This window comes from Nyctibius grandis, chromosome 5 (genome assembly GCF_013368605.1).
Source record: "Nyctibius grandis isolate bNycGra1 chromosome 5, bNycGra1.pri, whole genome shotgun sequence".
Lineage (NCBI taxonomy): Eukaryota > Metazoa > Chordata > Aves > Nyctibiiformes > Nyctibiidae > Nyctibius > Nyctibius grandis.
Window position 1 is genome coordinate 89,927,274 of NC_090662.1, and position 13,253 is coordinate 89,940,526.

The 13,253-nt window shown below is 41.8% G+C and overlaps 1 protein-coding gene across 2 annotated transcripts in view; it reads right to left on the reverse strand.

Annotated features, from left to right (window-relative positions):
• Window positions 1–703: 703 nt before the first annotated feature.
• LOC137663287 (rap1 GTPase-activating protein 1-like) overlaps window positions 704–13,253 on the reverse strand; it is a 32,607-nt gene continuing 20,057 nt past the window's right edge. The window contains exons 10-16 of one of the 2 annotated variants that reach the window (XM_068400339.1): window positions 13,038–13,193; window positions 10,344–10,415; window positions 10,072–10,158; window positions 9,296–9,430; window positions 6,215–6,318; window positions 4,116–4,232; window positions 704–1,467 (exon numbers count right to left, since the gene is read on the reverse strand). In XM_068400339.1, the coding sequence (XP_068256440.1) occupies window positions 1,458–1,467; window positions 4,116–4,232; window positions 6,215–6,318; window positions 9,296–9,430; window positions 10,072–10,158; window positions 10,344–10,415; window positions 13,038–13,193 (681 nt within the window). In that variant the 3' untranslated portion in view covers window positions 704–1,457. Of the gene's footprint in view, window positions 1,468–4,111; window positions 4,233–6,214; window positions 6,319–7,551; window positions 7,699–9,295; window positions 9,431–10,071; window positions 10,159–10,343; window positions 10,416–13,037; window positions 13,194–13,253 lie in introns of those variants that run through there. The other variant, XM_068400340.1, reaches the window with a different exon arrangement.

A 13,253-nucleotide genomic window follows, 5' to 3' on the forward strand; every position in this document is an offset into this window, starting at 1 on the left:
TGAACAGTTGTAACAGGAGGAGTCAGGAAAGCATATAGACATTAACCAGTATTATAGAATGGTTAACTAAGAAAGTTTAAGGAAGCAGTGGGGAAGTAGAAACCATTTACTGAGATCTGCATTATTGTAGGATGTCTCAGTGCCAAACTATTTAGGATCAAGTGTCAAGCTCTTGCACAGACAGGTCAGAACCCTCCTCCTGCTTACAGATAGGAACATACCTAGGTCACCATCCTGGTGATTTTGCGTGTGCCCAGTTGCCAGTAGACTGACTCCTGTAGGTCCATCCTACTAGAATTTTAGCTCCCACAGGGTCATTACAAAGGGAACACTCAAAGCAAACTGTATTGGATCACTTGACCACCACTCTGTCAAATGTCATGGACACTGAGGTAACCTGGTGCATGTTTCATATCTGTCAAGAAAGATCCTTAAGGTCAGCTTCTCCCAGCTCAGAATTTGGGATCCACTGCTTGCAGTCGTCTAGGAGAAAGAGCAGTCCATGAGGCTGATATGCTTCCATGGTGGAAGGTGCACTGTGCATGTAAGCCTAACATTTATGGTGAAATACTCGCTGCCTGCACAAGAGACCAGCCAATAAGAGAGAGATGAAGTACTTAAAAACATTAAGAAACCCAAAAAAGCTAATAGAGGCAAGAAAGATAAGACACCTTTAACATACTAAATGTATTTATTCCTTCAGAAACACTGCAAAATGTGGCCAGTCTTGACCTACAAGCAGTAATGAAACCTAAAGTCCCAGGCATATTACATGCCAGCATGCAACAGGGAGAATGGTAAAGATAGGGCCAATATAGGCCAAAGATACTTCCTCAGGAGATTAGGAAATATATTTTGGAGGAAATGAAGATCAACATGCTTCTCCCTTGGCAGAGCAAATCAATAACGTGAATTTAAGTGAGCTGGGACCTAGATTTCCACAAAGTATCTCCTTCTCAGCATCCTTCCTCAGCAGGTTTCTCCATCCTCATTCTCTGCTCTGCGCTTCCTGACCTACGTCATCCAAAGGCACTAGAGACAGAGGTGGAAACATGTTCTTCTGCTCTTGCCTTCTGTGGGCCAAGCTGTTCTCTTCTCGCTCATCTGAGGGGAGGGGAAGAGAACGGGAGGCACTCAAGGTGGCCTCCTTCCCCATCATTAGTAGAGGCTGGTTCAGTGGCTGTTGACTGGGCAACAGGAAGGGCATAGAGCCAAAATGCTCCAATAGGAGCTATCTGTCCATCTCCCTTTCCCAGGATTCCTGCTCCAGGAACTGCCAGTGGAGCGGTACTTGGTGCCACTTGGTCTCTCCACAGTCCTTGAGGTTCTCTAAATAAGTTCATGCTCCTCTTAGCCAGGACTCTCATTTCACCCCAAAAGTCTTGCCAGTATCTTCAGTGAGGTAACCAATGACTGAGTAGCATCCGGTCCACTCCTGATTGGCTTGATGTCCCCACTCAGATGTGTCTGAGGAGGGAAAACACACACACACAAAAAACCCATGTACTTTTCCTAGGATTTGGACATACACAGTACAGTGCTTGATTTTTGAGATGCAACCCAGAAAGCTGTCTGATCCTGAGGAGTTTCGCTACCTGGTTACTTAGGCTGAGCTCATTCTTTTGAATCTGTCCTTTGGAAAGAAGCTATATTTGGAAGGCTACCTGGACAGGAGAGCAGAAAAACTAAGGACAATTGTCCCTGCATGTGGGAGAGAAGACACTGTTAACCCAAGTGAATAATGCAGTTTCATGGATGAAGAGCTTGATCATTCAAGTCTGGAATCTGAAATGATTATTTAAGACCAGCAGCAACATGCTGGACATTTTTGCGACAGGGAAATTTCCTGTGATGCTACTCCCTGGCAAGAACCAGGAGTAGATTGATGACTTACTACCAAGGATAACATTTTTAATATGGGCTGCGTAAATTACTCTAGAACAAGCTGGAACTCTTCTTGCGTTAGAAATATGCCTATATCATGATCCTGATTTGTGGTTCCACAATTAATGACCAATAAATAGACTATTTCAGTAGAACTGTCTCTGAGACAGACTGTTAGAATTACACTCCTAGCCTGTTCCTGCAATACTGTGCTAATACTGTCTTGGTGAAAATGGTGTGCTTTACCTGGTGGAATTACATGTCCTTGATTCCCTGTCCCAGATATGATGCAGAAAGTATGACTGCACGTGGGCTGGTCCCTAACTCTGAAATCACAACTGTAACTAACTCTGGCTAATCACCAATTGTGCAAAACTCCATGCTACATCCCACCTTGTAAATAAACTGTCCAGGAATGGGCTAAACCACCACAACTGTGAAAAGACTTTTTCTGGTGATCATACAAGTGGTTTTGAGTCCATGATTGGAAAAAGATGCATAGAGAGAATCCCGGGGACAGAAGGAGACAGACTGCCAAATCATACAGGTCATGCCTCATGTGCATAAATAATATTCATGCAAGTATTGTTAGTGAAATCCCATGCTATGTTTGCTCTCTGAAAGCATGTGATACCAATTTGAAACAGCCATTGCAGCTGGCTCACCTCCTCAGCTGATGAATGGAGAATGAAGGTTGGGAAGTGGGAGAAGCCCACAATCAAATGCAGAAATCAGGAACAGATGTCAAGAAAGCTTCACCATTTTTTTTTCCAGGACATGCACACATTCTACAGTAGGGTAACAAGGACTAGCTGAGCACTGAGATGTTTTATTAGGCAGAATTCTTGCTGATTATGCAAGGTTACTTCAGCTACCTAATCAGAGCAAGAGTCCCTCACACATGCCTAGCCAGGAACTTATAGTTCACTAGCAAGGTCCCAGGCAGGATGAGGAAGGGGAGGTGGAATGATGTTGTAATGCTGGAAGATGGGGGTTGCTGAGCAGTCAGCGGTTCCATGTCCTGCATTCTCTCTTGTCCTTGGCTGCCAGAGCTAGCATCTTAAATGGTCTGTAACTCCTAGCTGTGCTCCCATCCTCCTCCCCACCAAAATTTTGGACACTTACCCAACCCAAAAACTAGTATCACAAAAACATACTTACCAGAACTCTGCACCTTGGCTGTGACAAAATTCTGAGCAGTCCTACAGCATACAATTGGGTAGCTGGACTACTGCAGATAGTCACCAGCCTGTAATTCTTAGGGAGCACTGGGTCTGGAAGGAAGGCCCTTCCTTGTCAGACTTGGGACCTGCAGCAACTACAACCATAGAAACCTGGTTCTAGGGCACCTCCTGAAATTTTCTTAGAGCAGCCCCAGTCCTGAGAAATGGACATGTCCTACTACAAAGTACTCAGTGCCCTTTTTGCCACAGGTCTCATCCACGTTCTCATGAAAAAAATCAGGTGTGGCAAGATGTTCCAGAAAGTCATCTGCAGTCTTGGATTTAGAGACAGGCTGTTCTGGTGTTATGGACTTCCATGAAGTCCTGAAGTATCCTAGATAGGATCACATCCCAGCATAATACAGCTTAGAAACAGCAAAGCTGCACTACCAGGAAAGTGCATTTTTCCATTTTTTGACCACCAGAAACTGGAGAACTATTTTGCAGAACACTGGGTGTGGTATAGTGTGCTTTAGCAATGAAAGACAGGTGCCACACATGAGACTCTGCTGTAACACCTGCTGTAACACTTTGGGAGGACTGAAGACAGGCTAGTTCACATTGGTTGGGAGCAGCAGCATGAATCCTGCTTAAAGGGGCAAAACTTGAGTATAACCCAACATACCCTTGTCCAAGCTTCTCCATGAAGCTCCAAACTCACTCCAGAGCAAACTATAGAGGAAACATATACATGAGTAAGCATGGATAATTGGACAGCTAGGGCTTTGTGTATCCTGTTGGATACAAGCTAACATCACAATAAAGATAAAGCCAAAATCACCTGTAAGTGGTCCAATCTTTCCTCACTGGCTGTTTAAGAAAGCCGAGTTCCTTGCTTACATGCTCTGAATTACTGTGCCATGGCCAGACATCTAACTTTTAAGATGCTGCAATGCCTGATGTGGACAATCTCAGTAAAGCCTCCAACAGAGCAAGACATGCACCACACTTAAGTCAATACCAGACACAGTGAGCATCTTTCAAATATTAAAATTATTTTCAACTCACTTGCTTTTCCTGCTGGGGAACTCTGGGGAACTGGGACTGGATGCTCCATCAGACTTCAGGTCAAAGAAAGTTCCTGGACTGTCCAGCACCTTCTGTATCCTATCTGCAGTGTCTCTGCTGGGACAAAAAAAAAGCAGCTATACCCCAGGGTTGGAGTTAACCACTATTCTAACACTTTTTTACAAGTCACAATACAAAGCTGGATCTCTTGTATACACAAGAAAGGGAAGCAAAAGCAGCTGTGTTGAAAACAGCCAACTCCTTAGATGTGACCTGTTGAGGACAATATATTAGAAATGGCCAACTTTAAGCTCCTTTTGAATTTATATGAAAGCCTAAATTAATTTTGGTATTCTCCTTTAATTCTTCAACTTTTTCTTCTACCCTCCTGATTTCATTGGTCTTAAGAAGCTTTAGGATTGATTAGAGAGCTTGTATATTTATTGCATAAAGAAAATGGATTCAGAAAATTTCCCTGTTTCGGGATGGTTACAATAGTTTTATTGCTACTAGTACTTGTCAAGATACTTCTGAAGAAAGCTCTCTGTGTGAGTAACTGAAAAGTGGGCTATGTTTAATTAAGGCTTGGAAAACTCAGGTTTTTCTGGAGGGTTTTTGTGGCTTCAGTGATGGAGTTCACAAAGTTCTTCCTCTGATCTCTTGGTCAGTTGATCCTTCCTGTACCCCTCACATCACAGTTCGTCATGCCCTCACTTGTGCTAATACAACTGTCTGTGAGACTGAAAATTATCCTGACAAAAAACAATCCTGAAACTAAAACAACCCTGACATTTCTATGGCACGTGAACAAGCGGGATGGACTGGGTCAGCTCTGTCATCAAAGCCTGCATATCATTAAACTGCAGCTTCAGGGTGAAGTCACACATGACACGCTGAGCTCACTGTTGCCAGAAAAAGAGCCTACTCCAGTCTTCTCCACTCCTGCTGAATGTACTGTCCCATCAGTGATGATACCCTTCAGACTTCTCTATGAGCCGGTTCATGGCAGAACCTGGCAGACAATTAATCCAATAGAAGAAAGTTGGTACTTTATCTGTGAGATTAATGGGCTGAATCAGTTCCATGAAGGGTCCACCAAGCATCTGAGCTATCACAAGGAATGGGTCAGGATTGGGTAGTTGAAAGAGACACTGGGAGACAGAAAGTATAATATCTGCTTTTCAGTAGCAATGAACTGTTAGAACAGACCAGTTGCTAGTGAAACTGCACCTTCAAGAGTCATCCAAAGTCTTTCCCAGAACACAAGATAAGGCTCGCTGTTCCTTATATCTAAGATTACAAATAAGCAAAAGGAAAGCTAAATAAACCCAATAGCTTATCAATTCCCTCCTAGCAAAGAGCAGGAAAAAAAAAAAAAAGAAAATAAATCCCGGGTTCTTCCCTGTTGTAGAGACTTTTGAGACTGTGTATAATCTTAAAAAGGTGTCTCAGCTAGAGCTGAGACAAATGTATTGATTTAATCAAATAATCTCTTGTGACCAGTAGACAACTTCTAAATGGTTATAATTCTGCCAAATATGCCAAACCACTCCCTGAACCTGTATGTTACCCTTTAATTATAATTATTTCTCAGACCATCTAACATAAACACTAGTTGTTTTGACTTAAAGCTTTTTTAAAAAAAATCATTTTTAAAGATACCAGAAGTATTGTCTATTTGAACTTTTTAACATGAAAACACAGAAACAAAGAATCAAGCACCCAATTCCCGTCCCAAGTAAAAGCCTTTCATCTGACTCTATCTGAAAGTGGTGAATACAGAACAAGAGAACCAAGAGTCCTGGATCATACTGCACAATGTTTAAGAGCGATCTTACTATGTTCCTCCACCCCTCTCCTCCCTTCTTCCTCACATATTGATTCTCCTAATTTCCAAATGTCCTTTTTTATTTTGTTTGTTTCTGTCATTTGTCTATTTCTCCATTAGCCAATAATCAGGCTTTTCTTCCCATTCCAACCATTCCCATTTCAGTTCTCATTCCTGTTGATGCCCTTTCTGTCCTTACATGTCTTTCTATCTCCCTTTTCTCATCTCCTCCTGTTTTTTTCTCTTTGTCTCATCTTCCCATGGCTCATACCTCTTTTCCTCCTGTATGTTCTCAATGCCAATGGCACTACTCCGTCGCCCATGGAAGCGGCTGGCTCGAGTACGTGATGGGCTCCTACCAGGCAAGGCAAAAGACTAGAAAAAAGGAAAGTGTGACAGAAAGGAGAGAGGGGAACAAGACAGGAAAAACTGTGGAGAACTGGAAGCATGGGAGAGGGAGTTTGCGATGTGGATCCAGATCCTCTTCTTCGCACTGCAATATAATAGCATGGCCCAGCTCCACCGGTGCAAGTAGGAGTACTTTCTGTCAGTGAGAAAGAGAAGCTGGCGCTTAAAAAGGCGGTATGAGAAAGAGACAGAGAGATGTAGAAGCAAAGGCAGAACAAGATACATAGCCAGTATACAGGGAAAGAGGCTCAGGAAGGGAGGTATCCCCATATCCTGAGAGAAGGAGATGCAGAATCAGAAAGGTAGAGAAAACTATAAGTTAAAGAGGAGGCAGCAAACCCAAGTCATTACTATCCTGTGACTTTGTTGTGCTGACGTAAAGAATGCATACAACTGAGTAAACTGTCACCAAGAAATTTCCACACTGAAAGGCACCTTCTTGGCTTACTCAGAGATGTTTTTCTGTAGTTTGCCTGTATTGACATCACTAGTGCAGGGACCACAATCAGCTGGATGCCCTTTGGCCAAGGTAACAATATTTCCAATATCAGAAACATGGATCCTTTTCTGGAAATATTTGTCATGGATTTATTATGCTCACACTGATCACATATGTTCAGTATCCCTATCAAATAAGCAAGGCTTTGATAGTGATTAGAAATATTCACTCTTTTTCTCACCACAAACTTTATTAATTCTGCTGTTTGTTCCCAACGTGCAAATTCCATTTACAGCAAAACAGCACCTTGCATAAACATTGTGCACCTGTTTATATTACAGAAAAGAATCTGACTGGTGAAATTGAAGAAAATAGAACAGATCTAGTGTCCTTATGTTCTCAACTCTTGCCATATGACAATACAATACCATTCTGATCAAACAATAGTGCATGCATTTTTTTAAGGTATGGCAATGTACAGGATCTAATCCAGGATAGCAGAGATAGATATCTGATGTAGAATCATGTTTGGCTTTCCTTCTCCTAGTCTGCATCAATCTCAGCTCTAGTTTACAGATGAACTGGGGCCAGAGAGAGGCATGGACAAAACAGACTGCAACACAGTTATGAAATGGGATGATACAACAAAAAGATTCACAGAAAGACAAGAGGACAAACTAATAGGGAAAGAAAACTGAAATGTATGGGTGGGTCACAAAGGTATGCCGGGTTTCTTCTTACAGCCCACCCGAATACCTTACCGCAGCAATGGCCTTAGGGCCCTCGGCGACACTCTGGCTGAGGGCAAGGCCAGCTGTAGTTGGGCGGCTGGGCAGGGTGGCTGGCTGCTGCTTTCTCATGGATATCCCCATGGTATCCAGGCTCTGGCTGCGGCCTCTGATCACCCGCTGAACAGAAGGGAGGCATGGAAACAGACAAACACAGATACACATATGGACATGCACACAGTAGGGCAGTATGAAAAGTACCACAGATTGGGTGGAAAGTTGTGACAGACCAAGACCAGAATCACAGAAATCCTAACTCCTAGAAGACAGCATCTTAGATATGACCAGTTTTTGGTCCTAGCCTATTCACAGAGCTCACTGCCAGGGAAAACTCATCCTCAAGTATATTCTTTACTTTCACCTCCCTTGTCCTGTTGCAATAAATAGAGATTCCCTACCAGCATCCCAGCATACTGGATAGGACAGCATCATCTGGAGCACAGTCCTACCCAGTACAGGCTAAAAAACACAAAATCAAGCTCCTGTTCAAGACTGTAAGGTTCAGTCTTGCATGAACTTGAGTGCTGGTTCCAAGGCGAAAGCAGCCATATCAAAACCTGCAGCATTTGAAAAAGCCATTTTCTGAGTTTACTCAGCCTTTTCCAGCCTTTTACAAAGGTCATCTCTGTACATGACATGCAAATCACAGCATCTGTGAGAAGTCAGAAGAGGACATTTTGGGATAATTAGTGTAAGACATGGATGGGTATGAAATTCCTGGTTATTAGCAAAGGCAGGGTAGACTGATTGTACATAAAAATACACCTCACCAAAGCATCCCTGCTCTGACCAAAGCTACACATATAGCAACCGAACCTATATGTGAATGGATTAATTTCACAGCCCTTAACAACTCTAACCAGCCCACCATACAAAGCAGGTGGAGGTCATCTGAAGAAACGTTATTTATAATATGTGTCTCTGTCCAGACAGATAACTTACTATACAAAAGAAGTGGTGAGGCACTTCCCATGGAAGTGGGAAAGGGGAAGTAGATAGGAAAGTAATAGAAGATTCTCTCTGTATATAATCAGTTCAAAACTCGGTTTGCCTGTTCGTACAAAAACTTTGCTTTCTTATATCATCTTGATCACTTTTAAAAGTAAGTTCTGCCACCTGACCCTGATTTATTAAAAAAAGAGAAGAAAAGAAAAGTGTCATCTACACTGAACAAAAGTCAATTAACTCTGGCTTTTAGAGGGTAAGTAAAGCATCACAGTTTTTCTAGACACTCACAGATATCTTAGAAACTCTCTTGCAGTGGCTCTTGCAACTCTTTCAGTTATAATGAAAGTTAATTGGAAGAGATCTGCTGTAGGAACTGAAAGCTGCTTGCTACTAGTTATTAAAATTCCTCTTGCAAACACTCACTCCTTTTTCTGTAAGTCATGGAGTGAAACCCCATCTGACACTAGACACTGGCATGAAGCATAAAGAGTTTGATTTCTCAGGGACAGTACGGAATTCCACCCTGGACCATGCTGTAGCTCTGTAGTAGGGAGCACAGGAAGGGGAAAAATGTCTTTTCTTGAGAGATATGGTAAAGCACAGTTGAAGATGCTCTAAAGGAAGGCTGCTGGATGGAAAGACTCTTTTCTATCTCACCCTAAGCACAACTGATCAGCAGGGTCAATATTGCTTGGAGGGACACACCATTGTGAAATGGCTTAAGAAAAGTATGAGTAACTGGGTAAGGAATCAGTCCTCTATGGCTCACCTTGAAATTCTCGAGGAAGCCTCCACTGCCGTTCTCTATCTTGTCATCCTCCCCTATGGGCAATCCCATCATACTGCGGCTGCGAAGCTGCAGCTCCTCAAAAAGGCTTTCCAAGAGAGCACTCCGGGTTCTTTCCTGCATCAACATTGGCAATGAAAACACAGCTATTATTGGGAGTGGAAGGATTCTTTTCCTCCCTATTTTTGCAGTCTCACATCCTCCTTAAAAAAAAAAATCACCATGAAAATTAATTTAAACAGTATAAAGTGGTTTTAGCTGTATAGTTATGGAATATATTACAGTAATACCCAGCCCTTTTAAACTCTTTCTAAAGCAAGTCATAAAGGACATCAGACTTCTTTACAGGTGATAAAACAGAGGCATGGATTGAGGGCAGTTTTTTCTAGATCAGGCAAGCAGCAGTCTGGAACAGAATTTTGGTACCTTGAACCAAAATCAGTGATATCAGCATGCATCCTGTAGCACAATACCGAGTTTCAGCTAACAGAGAATTTCCTTCAGCAAAATGTATGCATCATATTTCCATTCTTACTTGAGGATTAGATCTTTACATTAGAATGTACCTGTTCATAATCTATCATGCCTGCTGGGAAATACAAAGGAAGCATCACATAGCTGAGTATAAGCACATTTCACCTTCCTTTTTTAAGCAACAGAAAATTATAAGTAGAAGAAAAAATCATACTGTATTTCCTTAATCTGGGAGTAACACAGTTTTATAATTTTTAATATAAGCAGCCAGGTAATAGACCCACCTCTAATTTAGCAAATTTCTCAGCTCGATAGCAGCTGTACTCAGCATTGATGAGCTTGACCAGGAGGAATTCACGAAACTCTGCACTCTGCAAGACAAGATGAAGACTAGACTGGAGATGAAAAGAGTAATAAAAATATCACAGGAGAAAAGCTCTGCCTTACTACTCGTTAGACCTCCAAAGTCATCTAGCCAGACTGACGATACTGACTCAGAACACAAGGGTGTGTACCGTATCCCCCTGCCATCTAACACTGGACCAAAGAAACAAACCTTTCTAAATATGGCTGGATTTGGCAGAGGGGGTCCAAAGAAGGGGACATCATCTCGGGCTGTGACTGAAACCTGAAACAATATAAGGGGGAAAAAATAAGTATCATAAGACAAATGAGACTATCAAAGCCTTCAAACTACCATGGTACATCTGATCTCTCCTGAATCATTTACATATTCAAAAGAGATCTAATATGCTGTCCTGTGCTTCCATCTATTTCTGAACTCAGTGAATGGATGTGCTGATCTATCTCCCAGAAATTCAGTCAGCTAGATGTGCACACAGCTAAGAGCAACAAAAAACAATTGAACTGATTGCTTTTTTAAAAATATTTTTAATAATAACCACTGTATTTAGAACAAAAAAAAATAAGATGCTTCTATTCAGCTTGCAAGATTTACCTCCACTAGAAGAACCTTTGTCAATATGGTTGTACTGACCTATTTTTTTTGACAGAGAACCCTCAGTGGAGATACCCCCCCTCAGTGTGCAGCGTGCCTCTCTGAGTCACAAGCGGTAAGCATACAAAAGCACTTTCCCAGTAAGAGATAAGAAAATCTGTGCTTTTTTTTTTTTAAACATGCTCCTACCTGACATGACATACCAATGCCAAAAAAAAGTAACTGTAATGCAGTCCAGTTTTTACGTACTGTCACTTGGCTCTTCACAGCACTTGCCTGTAACTATATGCAGCTATCTTACCAGATACATACAGCACTTAAGAATATTTCACAGTTATTTTTTTCATCATGTTTGAGATGGAATAATACCATTATTTGCTATTTCATACAACAGGGAACAATGTCAGAACAACTTAACAGCAACTGCCTCAAAGTAACACTGCAGTGTAAATGTCACAGAGCCAAGGAGAGGCATGAGTTTAATGAGAGAAAGAAAGAGGCTCTCAATTTAATTCAGATTTCTCAGACTGTAGGCCAGCTCCCCTAATTACAAGGCCTCCCTCTCCCTCCCAATAGAAATATACCAGTTAAAATCCTGCTTTGCATTTTTAATTTTCTGATTGCAAAAATTGATTCAAAGAAATAAATGCCATTAATATTCCAATTTAGCCAGTAGGCACTAAAGCTTAAGTAAATGGAACAACGAATGGAAAAAAATCTTCCCAAACTGCAGTCTCTTAGGTACTAGAATGCTTTCAAGGCAGAATGAGTTAAAACCCCCTTTGGAAAAGCTTTTACAGAAAACTGCGTTGTCTCTAGGGTCCTGACTGGGACTATTTCCTTTTCATGAAATGATACAGGCAACCCTGTTACACTGACAAAAACAATGCCATTGCAGACAGGCAAAGATGAAAACAATAGTAGGAAGAGATAAGACAAATGGCAAGATTCCCCAGCTCTTTCTCTTGTCATTAAAAAAATCCAGTGAATTTCTGTGCCCTACAAAACAGAGTGAGAGGAGAACAGGAACCCCATGCTCCTGATGAACATGAGGCTATCGTGTCACTACAGACCTGGCTGCCCATGTCATAGGGAACAATGGAAGGTGGTTGTTCCACCCCCAGCACCCTCTTTGGTGGGAAAGGAGATGAGGATTCTGTCCTAATTTTTATATTCCTGGTGTTCTTGTAGACCTCCAAGGCATAAGGACTCATCATCACCAAATCAGAATTCCTACATAATACAAGACAGAGCACTTTGATCAAATGTTTCTACAATAGGAAATCCATCACAGAATGCAAGTTTCTGTACATCTGCTCTCTCAGCATCACTGAAGGTTGAACAAAGTTATATAGACATCCATATGGAGTCATGTGACAGAGGAAGAGCCATGTCCAAATGCTGCAGATAGGGAATTCGTGTTCTAGTAGGACTTCTTTCAGCAGATATAGCTGGTTTGGATTCCACCGATTAGGCCAACCAGCTGTATCTGACCTGCCATCTCAGGCAGTGTTAGTTCTCAGCACTGTGCTCTGCAGCATGAGCAATGCAGACATGGCTGTCAGTCAGGTGAAGGAGTTTTACCTGACTTACATAATGCAAGCAAGACATCCCCCAAAATGGCATCAATTGCTCCTTGTGCTCTTTGATGTAAACAAAAATTTTTAATCTGAATTTGTCCTGCTTCAATTCCCAAGCTTTAAGCTTCAGAAATTCATCAGCTACTTTGAAGAACATAGAAGTACATTCTAGTTTCATGTGTAGATACTTAAAAAATGAACAAATTATTCTTTAACCTTCTATTTGCTAAGTAGAAGCAGTAAGCCGTCCCAGACTCCTTTCAGTAAAATACTTGTGTTCCAGAATTTTAACCATTCTCAGCCTCACCTCCTAGCCACATCCATCTTATCAGTATCTTCATGAAATCTGAACACTCAGCAAACATGAACACAGATTGTTAAACAGCAGCAATCACACCAAACAGAGAGGATCTCTGCAAACCTATAGAATAGAGAACAACATAGCAGGAAGGAGATTCCTGGTCAGACATCAAAGAGTGGGTAAAGGGCAAGGAGAGCTGGTAACGGCTACTGGATTTCTAGGCTTACTGGTAATAGATCTAATTATTGTCTTTCACTGAAAACATTGATCAAGTTTACTAGCAGAGCAAGCGAAGCTGTTAGGATGACAGATGGCTGAACCTGTACCTCTCCCAAAGGCCCAAGAACAGGTCTCCACTTCAAGGATCAATATCAGTAAATCAGTACAGAGGAATCTATTGCCTCTGTTTACCTTGTAGAGAGTGTCCCCAGTGGTGCTATGAGTGAGCTGAACTACCACATAAGCATGTAGAAAATTAGAAGCAATCATATCGGGGACAAAAGGTGTGCTTTCATCCTGGAAGATGATGGCTACAATGTCATTCCCAATGTGACGCTTCCGCTGAAGCTGGAGAGGAAAAAAATAATAAAGCGAGAAGGCAGGTGAAAAAGAGTAGAACAGTACGAT